The sequence below is a fragment of the Tetrao urogallus genome, assembly GCF_951394365.1.
Source record: "Tetrao urogallus genome assembly, chromosome: Z".
Classification (NCBI taxonomy): Eukaryota; Metazoa; Chordata; class Aves; order Galliformes; family Phasianidae; genus Tetrao; species Tetrao urogallus.
In genome coordinates, this window is record NC_136816.1 from 37,474,701 (window position 1) to 37,490,169 (window position 15,469).

General features: G+C 38.1%; 1 protein-coding gene across 1 annotated transcript; it reads right to left on the reverse strand.

The window, feature by feature from the left end:
• Positions 1 to 1,347: 1,347 nt before the first annotated feature.
• PSAT1 (phosphoserine aminotransferase 1) lies at positions 1,348 to 15,469 on the reverse strand (the record flags this gene model as incomplete). Its single annotated transcript, XM_079548445.1, has 9 exons — positions 1,348 to 1,453; positions 2,066 to 2,203; positions 4,540 to 4,668; positions 8,114 to 8,283; positions 8,767 to 8,939; positions 10,411 to 10,616; positions 11,598 to 11,667; positions 13,220 to 13,280; positions 15,410 to 15,469. The coding sequence occupies 9 exons, from the start codon at positions 15,467 to 15,469 to the stop codon at positions 1,348 to 1,350; spliced, it is 1,113 nt and encodes a 370-aa protein (XP_079404571.1).

The following is a 15,469-nucleotide window of genomic DNA, read 5'->3' on the forward strand; positions in this document are numbered from 1 at the left end:
ACAGCAGTCTGAAATCAGTTGCAGTAATACTGAATGTTATAATAGGATCAGAGAGCGTTTATGTAATTTAAAATAGGAAGCCAGTATCAAAATACATTAATCAGCACCAAATTCACAGGCCAAGAAGGAAAAGTAACCCAAGTAGGGTATTACATAGAAGATCTTCTGAAGATCTTTGCATTAACATAGTTCCTCCCCTACCCCAGAGTATCAAAGTCTGGAATAAGCCATAAGATTCAAGTAAGAAAAACAGACCTAAAGTGTAATGTATTGTCAGGAATAATCAGAAGTCAAGACTTTCACTTACAGCAGCTGGGCAGAATCCCACATACAAAAGCTGACAGAACTGAAGCAACGAGAAGGCAAAGAAAATACTTAGAGAGGAAAGACACTTTGGACTAAGAAGTCAGTGCAGAGAAAGTCACAGATTCATAGAGTGGAATACAGCAATCCAAATTGGCACAAGGGTAGCAAATTAAAGCAGGTTTTTGGTAGGAGCAGCAATACTCACACTCCAGTATAAGAATACAAAGTTAATAAACTGAAGTTTAAAATAAGTTTCTCTATGCAGTTCATATTATATACTAATTTAATTCTAAGTCCATGCATCTTAGGTCTCAACCAGTAAGTAGAAATACCAAAAAAAAAGACCCAGTCACTAGTGTGTACTACTGCATCGGACTGTCCTAAAAACTCATGCAGGGAAACAAAGTTTTGAACACAGTGGCCTGAATTTCAGAAACTAGATATTAACTCCTGAAAACTATTACTGAAACATCTGATAAACTAACTAGACACCCTTAGAGAACACTTAATGTTAGTTTGCCACTTACTGTTCAGTCGTATAGTCTGTGTAAAGCTCTATAGAAAACTTGTAAGAAATTCTGCCTTTAGGAATGTACTGATAACAAGGTATATTTGAAGAAGTCATTTTCTAACTAGCAACAAGAGACAGCTGAGATTTTTTTTTTCCAAAAAGTAGTACTGATTCCTATTCTGCGTTTACGTATAATTAAAGAACGATTAGTTTCAACTGAGCATTGTAGTGACATGTCTATGGTCAGAACTGAGATCCATAGCATCTCACAATGCTTTACCTACACATTAAGACTGTTGCTTTGCAAATTTTGGTTCCAATCTTGATCAGTCTAATACTCTTCATCTTCAGATAGGAGCCAAGACTGCCAAGCCCCTGGAAGGCCTTAATTCCATGCAGATAACTAAAATAGCTACTGGAAGTACAAGAATATGTAATTTGTGCGCTATGTCTGTGCATAAGCACAGTGATTTCCAAACACTTTAGCTTTTATTTGATAGACGTGCAGCATGGCTCTAACACATGTGCATTTATGACTGATGCATCTGCATGAAGCTTCTCATGAATGTAGCAAGCTTCTGAACATCTTCTACAGTCACTGCATTATACAAAGAGGCACGGATTCCTCCCACAGATCTGAATTGAAAACAGGAGAGGAAAAAAAAAAAGTTTTGTATATGCCAAGAAAAGACAAATATCATTTACAGTTACTTTTCCCCAACTGAACAGAAAGAAATTCATATTTTATATGAATGAGAGGCAAAATTTTACTCAAGGTAATCAGGCAATCTAAAGCAACTTAGTATTTGTTGTTACAGCTTTACACTGTAGCCTTATGACATCAAAAAAAATCTAACTTTTTTAACTCCACAAATACCACTGTAACACGGGAAGGAATTCTTTCCATCAGCTAGATAAGTAATGTAATGGAGACTTTACACAATGACAGAATTTGACAAAATGTCACCTTCTTCGGCATTTGAACAGAGACAAGAAAGGTTAATCAAGCTAGAGAGAAGGCAGAATTAACAAGAAAGCTGTGCCCCATCACACCTAAACTATAGTTGATTCACCACCGGTTTTTAATTACAGTCTCAAGACTGCAATTCCCAGTGCTCCCAAACCAATATGAAGAACAGCTTGTAAGCAAGAAATGCTGGTAAGTCAATACACAATGCCTGCTGCTGTAACGCTGTAATAATTTTTTATTCTGCACAGCAAGGGGATTCATCTCAATGCAGCACTTACCGATGTCCTTTCAGAGATATCATGTTAAGTTCCACAGCTTTCTCAAGGAATTTCTTTTCCAGGACTTCATCACCCTTGATGCTGCCAATGCGGAAGGGGACGTTCATTCTGCTTCGGTTCTTCTTCTCCACTGGACATCTAGAAAAGTTGCAAAATTAATGATTATCCTGCTTTTTGCTAAATTTACATTTTCCATTACAAACAATTTCAGAAAGTGAATAATTGCATCCAGCTCAAAAGTCATTGTTCCGTAACTAAAGCAATCATTACTTTCTGTGAAAGAAAGCAAACATCCTTTTTTCAACAAAGTATAATTATGGTAATAAGAAGTGGAAGGCCTTTCTGACATACCCAAAATTGTCTCTGACAGATATTTCTATTCTGCTGGCCACAACTGCTACTAGAATTGAGTTTGACCCACCTAAACAGAGGTAAAACAAACAAACAAACCACCACAGTATAAGGAAGCTTCCACTGGAGACTTTAATTAGTAGTTTCAGTCCCTCTTATCAATGTCTTATTTGGTGTTATTAAGAATCATGAACACAGAGAGGAGAGTGATCTCTAGAACAAATTTTACATTACATACATGGCCACAACATATTCCTTTAATCTAAAGCAGAAGATTTAAGATGCATTTAAAGCAAAATTACTCTTCCTTTTTTTCTAATCTGTGTTTGTTTTATGGATTCTGTTTCATTTGTAATTATTGTGGACAGAAAAAACATGGCAGGGCAAAACGTAAGGGGAAAATGGAGGGAAGCATTTAATATTTAAATAGTGCTTCTGGTTACAAAAGAGATACAAAGCCACAGTATTCTCCAAAATTGTGATGTAAATTCTTGCATACATTGAATACATTCACAAGAAAATATTTTTTATTATTCTATTTTTGACATGGTTGTGGGTTGAGTTTAGGTTGGACTGTTTTTTGTATGCAGCAGGGGTGTTGAGTTCTCCATTGGTTCCTTTGTGCAGATTAAGTAGTAACTAATCGTAATATTAACATATGTAAGTTCTCTGTGCCATCTGTAACCAGGAAAGCACTCTTTCAAAAGGCCTATGCTTGTAAGGATTCTCACATTTGGATATATATATATATGCTCCATGTAAGATGACCCATTTCCATTCAGGCAATCTAACACAACTCAAGCTGTAGTGCAGAGACTTTAGAAAGCAACAAACTGCAAATGGCACACAGCACTTTGTGGAACAGTCTCGATTCACAAGAAGCTTGTCACACCTCTTGCTCAGTGAAGCATGCCATAGATGGGTGGTACATTACAACTAGGAAGGCAGCTTCAAATAAGAATGGATAAGAATGGATCTGTGACTAAAAAAATGACTTGAACTGTGTTGCTATGCAAGATGCATACAGATCACTTAATGAAGTTTTCTTTGCTTTCCTTATTTGCCAGTTCACCATCCTACTTGCACTGCATTTGCCTATCAAGTCCTATAGGCCCACTTGCCAAAAACAAAGATTTTTTATTTGCCATAAAATGTTTTTTCAAAGCTTGATTTGCTCACCGTTTTATGAAAAGGCCCTCAGGGTTTTAATAAAGTAGGATCACAATTCTAATCATTGCAATGCCAAAGGCAAAGTTGCTCCCATCATGAAAATGGAACAGCAGAATGCACTGAATATTATGAACTATATCTTTGCCAATTAAGGTTGAGGCCAACTTAAATTTAAAATCTAAATTTAATTTCTCTATCCTAACTTTGACTCTAAAGTTATTTAGGTCCCAAATTTTGACTACATACTGAAGGCAAAGGAAAATATTTTGCAGTCTGTCATTTGATAGTTTTTGAACATATGGGTATTGAAACCATTGTTGCTTTTTACAACACCAAGATTTAACTACACATTTTGGGTCCTGTCAGGAAAAAAGCCTTGCATCCATACACAAACTGTCAAATCTGTTTTTAAATAACATCAAAAACAGCTGAAAACAAAATACTTTATGCACAGATTACATTCTGACTAATTCAGCAAGTGTTACAGAACTGACTACAATTAATACAGATACTCTTCCTGAGTGTACTCAAAAAAAAAAAAAAAAGAGTAGAGGTTTTGATTTCTGGAGAGATGGTTAGAAAGGAGATGATGCAGAACTCCTCTTACCAGCTTCTTACCAGCCACCTTCTCGGTTTTGGCCTGTAATTCTCAAAAATGCAGTAAGCATACTAAATAGTTGCAACCTGCTTTCAGTACATGTCTCCTAGGCTCCTGTGTTTTATTAAGGGCTTCTCAAGCGATTTGTATAGGATAATAGGAAATAACATCCTACTGAAACAAAACTCACCCTTGGAGAGTTACCAAGTGAATTATTTGCATAAATAATCTCTAGGATTTCAGGACTCCTCAATTTCAGTATATTGAAAAAGTAACTTAATAATGAACTTGAAGTTATGCTTTAAGTTTAGCTGCACAACAAATTTTTAAAGCAAGGGGAAAACACACAACTTACACATAGAATCCATTAGACCTATCTATAATATCATAAATCATTTGTGATTTGATTAAACTAAGTTTGTCCATGGCTGCAGCTCCACCATTGTTCTTTATCCACTCCAGCACCAGTCCCATGATATAGATACTGCAACAAAAGAAAATATTTGTTGTTTCTTTTTATCTGACTGAAAAAACAAAAACAGTCATGAATAATAGTACATTAAAGTTTTAACTGTGAGATGTTATATTTATTTTTAAGGTATTTGTTATAGTATGAGACCTGTACAGCTGCTCTACTCAAGACGTAAGAACAAACCTCAAATCTACATGAAGTAAGAATGCCAGAAATCTAATCATGTTTTCACAACTGTTAAGAATAAAACCTACAATCCCATTTCTGTCTAAAAAGATCATCTTCCCCTCCTGAACAGTGATGTTTGACGAAACAAATAATTAATGTATTGCACTTAATTATTCATTACCATTCAAGTTGAAGCAGGGTCCTGGAAGCCTACTGAAATCACGTCTAGAGACCAAGTATTTCAATGCCAGTTACACAGTGCAACATAAAAAAAAAAAAAAAAAAAAAAAGTCCCCAAGGCCTTTTGCCTTTGTGCTTTCGCTATAAAACTCAGCTTGTTCAAGTTCAGGCATTTCCCACAACTACAACATTTTGCATAATAAACTGTTCACAAGTTTTTATGGCACCTTTCCAACAGATTTGCTTTTATTTTATCCCTTCATTACAGATTCCAAGGGAGTAGTCAGAGAACATTACCCTGCAAGTTCCCCTAACACAAGTCTAACAGGAGTTTGTTTTAAACTTCACTCCTTCCAATTTCTCAGGGGATGCTAGTCTCAAATCTTAGAACACTTCAGAAAGACTGTAGAATAAATCAGGTTACAGATTGCCTTTTACAAATACACCTTATAGATTTGAGAGCACAGCCTTGCTACATTTATGACAGCAGGCTCCCAACAGCCCCATTAAATGAAGAATTGCCTAGGCCCCTGACAGGTACACAGGGCCACATTCATCTCGTGCTTTCATTTCCTCAAGTGAAAATTTTGGACAAGTAATGTTTAAAGAAGTTAGGCCTGGAATCATCCACAAAGGTCAGCCAGATTAAACCCTTAATCCATGTAACATGTCAGCCAAAATAATGTTTCAGGAGCAATTTTAAATGCTAAACAAACCCTTGGAGCTTGAAATTAGTGTTTTTTTTAAATAGGAAACGCATTGCAGATTTTAGCAAAGTAGATCAGGGTCAAAGAGTTAAGCACTGTAGCACCAAAATGTTAAAGCCATTGGCATCCTTTAAATTTAACTTATCATCCTGCTGAAATAGCTGTTGTATATTCTGTTAATATTTCCTGCCTGTTTGCCACAAACCCTAAGAGAGTGCAAGGAAAAGAAGAGAGGGGAAAAAAAAGTTAAGAAGTTTTGCCAGTTCCTTATAAAAACTGGAACTGGCACTTAGAACCAAGCCAAATAGACAAAAACCATGCCAACATTTCTGTCTGCGTTACATTTTGGATTCTGGAGCACACTCCACCTTGAGTCTGCAGCATCAAGTGAAATAAAGCAAGGCAGCAGTCAGAAAGGAGAAAGGTTGTTAGACCAACTTTATTTTCCATTCTTTTAGTTCTCCACTATTCTATTAGTGTTCTTGAAAGACACTGAATTACAGCTGAAGCTGCATTTGCTTTTCAGAATTTATTCACAGTGGTTAAAATTAAATGAAAGACTGCAAAACTTAATTTTGGTTTTTCTTTTCAAATCAGAGAAGCAGCACTGCTGAAGTGTTGAGAACTTTGTTTCTTTAAATGGAAATAGCTTTGCACTTGGAAAATATGAATGGCTGGATTTGAAACCCAGCATGTGCAATGCAAGCACACAGTGTCCAAAATGGTATGCATGACTTGGCAGTCAGAAAATAATCAATTACAAGAGAGAGGCTTTATCAGTTGTTGAAGAAAGTGCTCATACTGCCTGTGTACTGCAGAGAGGAAGAGAATAATCTGGCAAATTTAGGTTAATTTTTCTCTTAAATGCAAATCCTAATGATAGTGTCTATGCTTAGTCAGTAAGGCAGTCTTCAGATGGCTGCAGGAGCACATCATTACAGTACTACCCACTCTACAGTGGCCATATTGCTTTGGAAAATTCCAGTTGTGCAACAGAATATGAAATAAACATATAGGTACAGGATTTACTTTTCCTTTTGATAAATTAAGATAAACTATATGTCTATGCCTTTCCACTAATACACAACTTACGCGCCACACTGTGAGAAACATAGATTCAGTAACATAATCTGTATCTCAAAATTCTACTGCATTTAAATTATAAAGGTATTAAGGTAGACTTTATGTGCAGGAATCATTGTAACTCATTTTGATACAGTGTACATGAAATCTGCTGGATATCATTCGGTACTGTAACTTCACAAACTCTGGCTTGTACTAAATGGAGTCCAAGAGCTGCAGTTAAACATTGTCAGCATGAAACAGAATTTCCTGTTGATAAGAGATGATGCAAACTTTGAAAAAAAAAAAGAAGTTATTTTTTGACATATTGCAAAAATACTTTTTAGGAAAGGAAGTTTCTAACTTAAGATTTTATTTTTTAAAAAGCAGCTGTTTTAGTTGGCATTGGTATAGTATTTTTAATTATTTCAGTTTAGAAGTGCCATATTAAGTAGGGCTAAATATTACTAATTTAATGCCTAAGCATTCCTTAGCAAAGTATCATCTAACTAGGTATCAGAAGATGAGACACGCTGCTTTTAAAAAAGCAAGCTATAGTCTGTTTTACCTCAGGCGTACATGAATTCCCTGATAACATGACTACTTTGTTATCTTGACTGCTACCAATAATTACAAAGATTGACCAATTTCATTTTTTAATCCCAAGCCAAGCACTGAGGTAGTACCTAAAGAAATATGGAAAGTCTTACTAGAAAAGAAGGGAAAGCAATGACTACACCACCCTTTTTAAAACTTTTCTCTAGTTTCATTTCAAAACTCATTGCAGTGAATGGTTCAGTTCGAACTAGAAATGTTCCAAGGAATTTTAAAATATATCTCATATTTTATATTTTAAAAACATTTAGTAATGATGACACCATTTATTATTTCCTAGCATGAAGGCAGAAATGGATATGAAGGTTTAATTGCTGACAGTGGTTTCAGGTAGAAATTAAATGAAGTCTAATGAGTGTTCAAGCAGCAAGACTAAATGCCCCAGTTACCTACTCACAGTCTTAGAAGCATTAGTATTGTAGCAGCTCGAGTCATGTTTGTTTAAGCCAAAGAACTAGATCCTGAAATTCAATGATGAAATTATGGCACACAGAGTTTAATTCTAAAAATATTACATCCTTTATGTCCAAGTCCCATTCATTGGGCAGCAAGGCCTACTACAATCACTTCAAATATTTTCAGCAAAATCACATGAAATCCTTTAGCAGATCAGTTACTTGAAGACAAGCAACACTCTTTTCTGAAACTTTTTTTCCCACTAAGCATAGCAGATGGTAATGCAGAAACTTCCTGAATAACAGATATTAAAAAGCTGGATAAGTTACCTGTAGCATGGAGGAGTGTTATATAAAGAGCCATTCGCTGCTTGTGTTTTGTAATCCATCACTACAGGGCATTCCTTCAGTGCAAATCCCAGCAAGTCCTCACGTACTATTACAACAGTAACTCCAGCACAGCCAACATTCTTCTGAGCACCAGCAAAAATCACACCAAACTGACAGAAAGAAAGGAAGAGATCACAACATACATCAATTAACTGAATAAGAAACCAGTATTTTTATATGGAATTGTACAACTGAACAGTTTGGAGAGCATGTCATAAGTAAGTTGGTCAAGGACATGCCAGCAGAAGTTCTAATTTCAAGGTGTGCTTCCAGCTATAATTGTTATCCCATGTATATCTTCATTCAACAGGTTTTCCAGTAATTTGCCAAATATTTAATAGTCACAAATGATTCTCAAGGCAACTTGTCCCCATTTGCACACTACTGCAAGCAAAATCTGCAAAAAACACGTAGACAAAACTATTTTCAATCAGTTTGGTATTTCACAAGAGGCATCATATAATCCACCTGCTCAAGGGAAAGCAAAACAGGAAAAAAAAACAAAAACAGTTGAAGATGAAAGTACTAGTAAATCCCACTTCTACTGAGTCCTACTCCTTCCATCCTTCACCCCCTCCTTAACTGCGCTGTACCTTGGAAACATCCACAGGCCTCGACAGGAAATTTGATGACATATCACAAACCAAGACTGTTCCTTTGACATCAGGTACAAAGTCAAACTCCACACCATGAACAGTCTCATTAGCACAGTAGTACACATACGATGCATCTGGATTGAGATTCCAAGTGCCTGGGTCAGGAATGTCTAAGACAGACAAAAAGAATACCAAAGGTCACTACACAGATGTAATTTTCCTGGCACGCAGTTTTATTTTAAGGCTAGACCCTCAAGTATAAACCCAGAATGATTTTGCAGCCTGAAGTGAAAAGCTGCATTGTAGCTTCCTGGTAAGGTATCCACAAAAGAAATATATCAGTACATCCCCAGTATTCTGTGGTGGGCCATCATCAGGCTTACAAACATTCATCTGACTTTCAGTCCTTTTTCCTTAAGGAATCTTCATCAGGCGGAATCTTCTACATGTCTTTGAAACTACTGAAGCATCCAAATTCTTACTGGTAAAGTTACTGGAATCTCTGTTTACACGAACCTCTAGAAGCATTTTTAGACCTCTCAAAGTAAGTATGTGTTCAGCTGTCTCCTATCTAAACCTTATAAGGGATCTACAAAATTAAAATTTGCCTCAGTCAATAGGCCATACACTGGCAAGCCCAAACAGAACAGGTTTTGCATAGAACAAATGGGTTTCCCTCTCTTCTCTTCTCCAAAAGATGCGGGGAATACATGCTGCCATTGCCTCTCCCATTGTTTATTCCCTCTTACTTTAATTATAGCTGCCTATAATAAGTCATTGGTTTAAATAATTCCTGTGTCTTAGAGGATTTATTAACCTGGAAGATTATATAAATGGTAATCGGGGCACCAACTGGTTTGGGGAATATTCTTTGTCTTCCCTGCTGCCACTCTTTTGACTTTAAATTATGTATCACAGACCAGAGAAAAGAAATAAAAGCACAATTAACAGAAGAGTTTAGATATCCCTAGTCCAATAATTATTTATTTATAACCAGTGACCACTTAAAGCATACATGTAAAATGTCCTGAAATAGATTTTCTAACAAAAAAGTTACACATAACCTCTCTTCCTTGTACACAGTGGTCATTAAAATTATGTCATGTCCATACGCTCTATGAGAAGAAGTTAGAAGTGCCTTTCCTATTTCAGAGCTAACTAACAAATGGTCAGGAGATGAGTGTTTGGGAACCCCTGAAAGACCATAACAGAAAGCACCCATCACCCATCTCCTGGGCCAGTACACATAAGATGCCAAATATACTTCTTAATTTCATAATAATTTATTATTGAATGCATAAGAAATTGAATTACTTCATATATCTGCAAATACCTTAAAATCTAAGTTAAAAAATAAAATAATTCAGACAGCCCAAATAATTTCCCTGTCTCCTTCCTACCGCTCAAGTTCTGGAACCCGGTCACCCTCATCTCAGAATGCTTGCCTGGTGGAGGCCACTAGGCTACCTAACCAATCTCCTAGTCATGGATGTGGAGACATGCAGCAGACAGTTTTTGAGTGCTGGCCAGTCAACCATTTAACTAGTTAATGCTCAATAACACAATAGCTGAGACAGGCCAATTTTTATAGCAATTCAGAAAAGCAAGCATTCACATCAATATGTGTAATCATCAACTTACTTGTATAGGCTGATAGTTTCGGATGAACAATATTCACTTTGGCATACTTCTCTGCTTCTTTAGCAGCTTTTGCTGACCAAGCTCCAGTAACCACATAATCCGCCTGTCTACCCTCCTTTAAGCCAATCAGGTTTAGTGGGACTGCACTGAACTGACCAGATCCACCTCCTTGGAGGAAAATAACTTTGTAGTTTTCTGGTATAATTCTGCAAGCAAGAAATTACCATATTTTATTCTCAAAAGACAAAGGACACATATCACTTGCATACATTTGACTGCAAACCTACAGAGAAGGAGCACTGCTATTTCAGTAGATGTTTTTCAAAGAGGTTAAACCAAATCCTGTCAACTTACCTCAAAGCCGGTCTTGAATAAGAACCTAAACAGTAGGAATAGTGCTATATTGGATTTAAAAACGTTTACTGGAAATAAGCAAATTTTGACCCAAACTATAAGCAAATTCATTCCTGAGAAGCTTCTATCATAGCACACAGGCTCAAACAGTATTCCAGCAGAGCTAATGCTCACTTGAAGTTTTGTCTCTTACAAGCTTCATGACATTTCTGAATTGAGATGGCTTCACAACAAAGTTCTCGAAGTACAATTCAGTTTTTAGACTCTTAATTTGCACATGCAACTGCACAGTACATTGTACATGCGGAGCACGTGGAGGAGCTATTTACATCATCACAAAAATTACTTGTTCCAACTACTCACACTGGCTGTGACAAGGAGTCAAGCTTTAAAAAACAAAGTATGGTCCTTTCATATAAAATTACTGTGAGAATAGTACACTAATTCTAATGCATGATATAAAAACATTAACCCTAATCCATGATCTAAAAATTTTCTACTTAAAACTTTTTTAAGCATTACAGCACACGTAAGAAAGGGGCTCCTGACCAGTCATTTCTTATAAATATTATGTTAGTAAAATAAGGTAACGTACGAATCAGCAATATACAGATCACCTGCATGCCATCAGAGAACATATTTCTGTTATTTCCACTTATTTCTTAAAACAGATTTCTTAAGAAATAGGCGAGTGGAAGAACGATATCCTCTCCATTACTTAATCAGATGCCTATCTAAACAAACTAGGAACCTTCAAGGAAAAGTCTCCACATTTGGCAATTTTAGTGCAACTATCACAAGTTTAATTTAAAAATAGGAAATAGTTCACTTACAGTAATTCACGCAAGAGATTTTCAGCTGTATTTAAAATTTTTGAGAAATCCGAGGTCCGATGGCTCATTTCTGTGGTAGCGGAAAAAAAAGCATAGCATGGAACAAGACAGACACGTATGAATGTGATTTTATCAACTGTGCTAAGCCTTAACATTTTTACACTCACAGAGCCAGTACCCAAAGGCTTCCATTCCCAGTTCCAACTCCTGTTTTTGTTGAGCCCTTCCAAATGCCCACAAAACCCTTACTTTTCAGATTTTGTCCGATTCTGTGCAAATCCTCCCCACTAATATTTGGCAGCCACATGACCTAACTACTCCTCTCCCTCCCCCCTCTCCCCCCTCAAAAAAAAAGCAGGCAAATAAAAACATTCCCTAGGAAGGTGCAAATTTCTTCACTCTAAAAACATCCTTAGTTATTACTTTACTCTATACCTGCTAAACCAGTACAGGGGGTTGTCTTATTATCTTATTTCACAAAAAACTTAATAATGCAGTAGTCCAAATTAGAACTTCAGGCTACTGAATTTTAATTTCTTTTATTAAACCATAGTCTTCCTTCTGTCTAGAAGAGCAAACAATTTTAACACAAATCTGTACTCCAAAGAGACTGCTGTATATGATAAATTTAGCAATGAAAAATTTCAGAGGGGGTAGTAAAATGTTGGGCATGTTTGCTCTTAAATGTTTTATGCCTCTGGGACTGAATAATGACTCAGCCATGCAAGTACCATAAAGCACCTCATCTTTCTGGCTGAATAGCACAGACTTCCTAAAGGAAAGGACACTAGACATCAAATACATCTGAACTGTTTTGCCAGGTGGTACATGAGATAATGAGTGCAGACATACAAGTGCACAGTATGTGTATATCCACATATAGCATTTTATGTAAATAAAAACGCAGGTAATTTCTTAAAGATCCAGAAATAATAGGGCTTTAATTATGATTAATTAGGCTGAGAGAGCTGGAGCTGTTCAGCCTGGAGAAGAGAAGGCTTTGAGGGACCTTATAGTAGTCTCCCAGCATCTGAAGGTTGTCTACAGGATAGCTGGGCAGGGACATTTTACAAGGGCATGTAGCAACAGGACAAGGGGAAACAATTTTAAACTGGAAGGAGGTAGATTTAGACAAGAAATCAAGGAGAAATTCTTCACTCTGAGGCTGGTAAGACAGTGGTACAGGTTGCCCAGAGAGGTTGTGGATGCCCCCTCCCTGAAGGCATTCAAGGCCTGGCTTGATGGGACATTGAGCATCCTGGTCAAGTGGAGCTGCCCTGACTAAGCACCGGGGTTGGAACAAGATGATCTTAAAGGTCCCTTCCAACCCAAACCATTCTATGATTAGTTACTTCCATCCATAGTGCTTTATGTTGGATTAGTAAACAGCAACCTGTGGATTGTTTTATGATCCCCTGAATGAATAAAAAGCAAGGAAAGAACAGCAGTTTACAAAAGGACATAACCAAACATAACCAAACAAGGTATTACAAGCTGTTACACAAGAAAATGAGGTATTCAGTTGCAAATATCAATAGCAGAAGCCTTTTTCTCTTATTTAAGAAATTGAATTAAGAATCTACGCTCCGAAAATCATATAAAAATTTGAAAGTCTTACTTACCAAGAACACTAATGCCAAGTCCTTTGTAGTCCACCAATTCTTTTTGTGCTGCTAATAATACCTAACAAAACAAACAAACAAAAAAAAAATCCACAAATAAATTGAGAATTTTCTACTATGTGGAATCCCTAATGTATCATACATATACCAGCTGCTCCATAGTGCAGTAGCCTAACACTTCTCTAAGGAAATTAACAAAATAATAGGCTCCATGTAATTTCATTTTATCTAGTAGCTGAAGGCTTGTCTTAAAATAGCATAATTAAATCCTATGCTTCATGTAGAGACTTCATATTTCAAGTCATTATTTCAATAGCTGCACTTCCAGATTACTTTAGAATGACTTTTAAGTGCTGAGTGGAACACCTAAATGCTTATAGAAGGCTTAATGTTCAGAAACGTGTTTTTTCTATTCCTATTTCCCCCATCTTGTGTTCTTTCACTCACCTCCCACAAATAGGCTAACTGAGATATTGAAAGAATAATCAAAAAAGAGCATGTGGCACTTGATACCTCACAGTGATTCAATGCCACAAGGTCTGGTTTCATAGAACAAAGTCCTGCACTTCCTAAAGATGCATGTTATCTGTTACTGAAAGTTAAGAAAAGAATTAAATGAAAACTCTGAGGCAACAAAAATCAGGTTACTTTTAGCAGCCTTGACAAGCTGATCTGCTGCTTCAAGCTTTTAATTTGCCTTTCTCTCACAGCTCTTACATATCAACAAAGCAGAATTAGATCCTAACCATCTGTTTCATCATTACTTCTGGTTTCAGTGAATTCCTGCATGAGAGGCAAACCTTTCTTAGCCCCTCCAAATAGATGCAGGAGATGGAAATCCAGTAGAAAAGCCTCCAGAGCAACTGCTGTACGTGCACATCTCGGGGTCTGCCAAGACACCACATGCTTCAGGCAGCTGCAGGAGCTTTGCTGACAGGGCATCTGTGTGATCTGTCAGCTGTAAAGCTGGTCACCTGCAGTTCAACCATGAATAGCGTGCTGCTTTTCATCTCCAAGATCACAGTATTTTAACAAATGTGTTTCACGCTACGAACATACCCATGCCAAACGAGTTTAATAAGTTAGAGCGAACTTGCAGAGCATCAGAAAGGGCTCCTTAAACTGCTGTGTAGAATCCAGTTCTGTTAGTAGCTTTATCTGAGAAGCGGCACACGCCTCACTATCAACACTTACGGCTCTTCCTAGAAGGCATAAAGTGCTCTGTCTTTAGACAGTCTGAGCACCCTGCGTGCTCAGATCAAGGCATGAGGTGCATCACCTCAAAATCAAACAACGTGAAACAACTGCGGCAGCACAGCCCATTCCTGCTGCTGTGTTTTTGAAGGTGCTTAAGTAACCAGCAGGTTGGAGCACAGCAGGGCCCTCCTCAACACCCAGTTAACTGTGACAGCATGACCAAAGTTGCTGCAGTCACGGCAAGAGCTCCTTTTGGAACAAGCAGCTCTACCATATGGAGCAATCAATGTCCTTGCAGTGTGGTCTATAGGGGATGTTTCCAGGAGGAAACTTGTAAATAAAATCGCTGTAAAGCAAGCTGATTTACCTAGTAAAACTGGTAAAGAAAAAACATAGAAAATAAGTAAGAAAACTATGGAGGAAACCAAGAAGCACGAACTCTCCCAGTACGTCGCCCCTACACCGGCAGCCGGATGCCTGTGATCCAGCTGGAGCCACCCTCGCTCCATATGCAACTGTGTAATCTACGGCTGCTGATGCAACTTCCCACAGAGTTGAGTCTGCACTGCACTCATTACCATTTCTTTGAACGAATAAATGGCACCGGGTTGCTATGCCTTCTATCAGCTCATAAGCATCAAACTCGACACGAACACGCAGCGCACCGACGGGACTCCAGCACTCCACACAGAAGCCGCCTCAGCGCCGGACAACGCCAGCACGCCGCGCTGCAGCGCCGGCGTAGCCGCTCCGGGAGAAGGGCCAGCGGCTCACCGCACGCTGACTTGGGACGGCAGCCGGGATAAAGGAACGGAGAGCTACGCGGTCCACTTTATCGCTCTTCGTCTCAGCTTCCCGGCCCTCGCTCGGCAGCGGTAGCCCCACAGGGCCACACAGGGAGCGCGGCCACACCGGGAGCGCGGCCCCAGCGAGGTACTCCCAGCGCGCCCCCCACCTCGCCGCCACACCTGGCGGGTCCCGGCCCCTACTCACAGAGCGCGGCAGCTTGGCCGGCCCAGCGCCGAAGTTAGCCACCTGCCTCCCCCCCTCCAT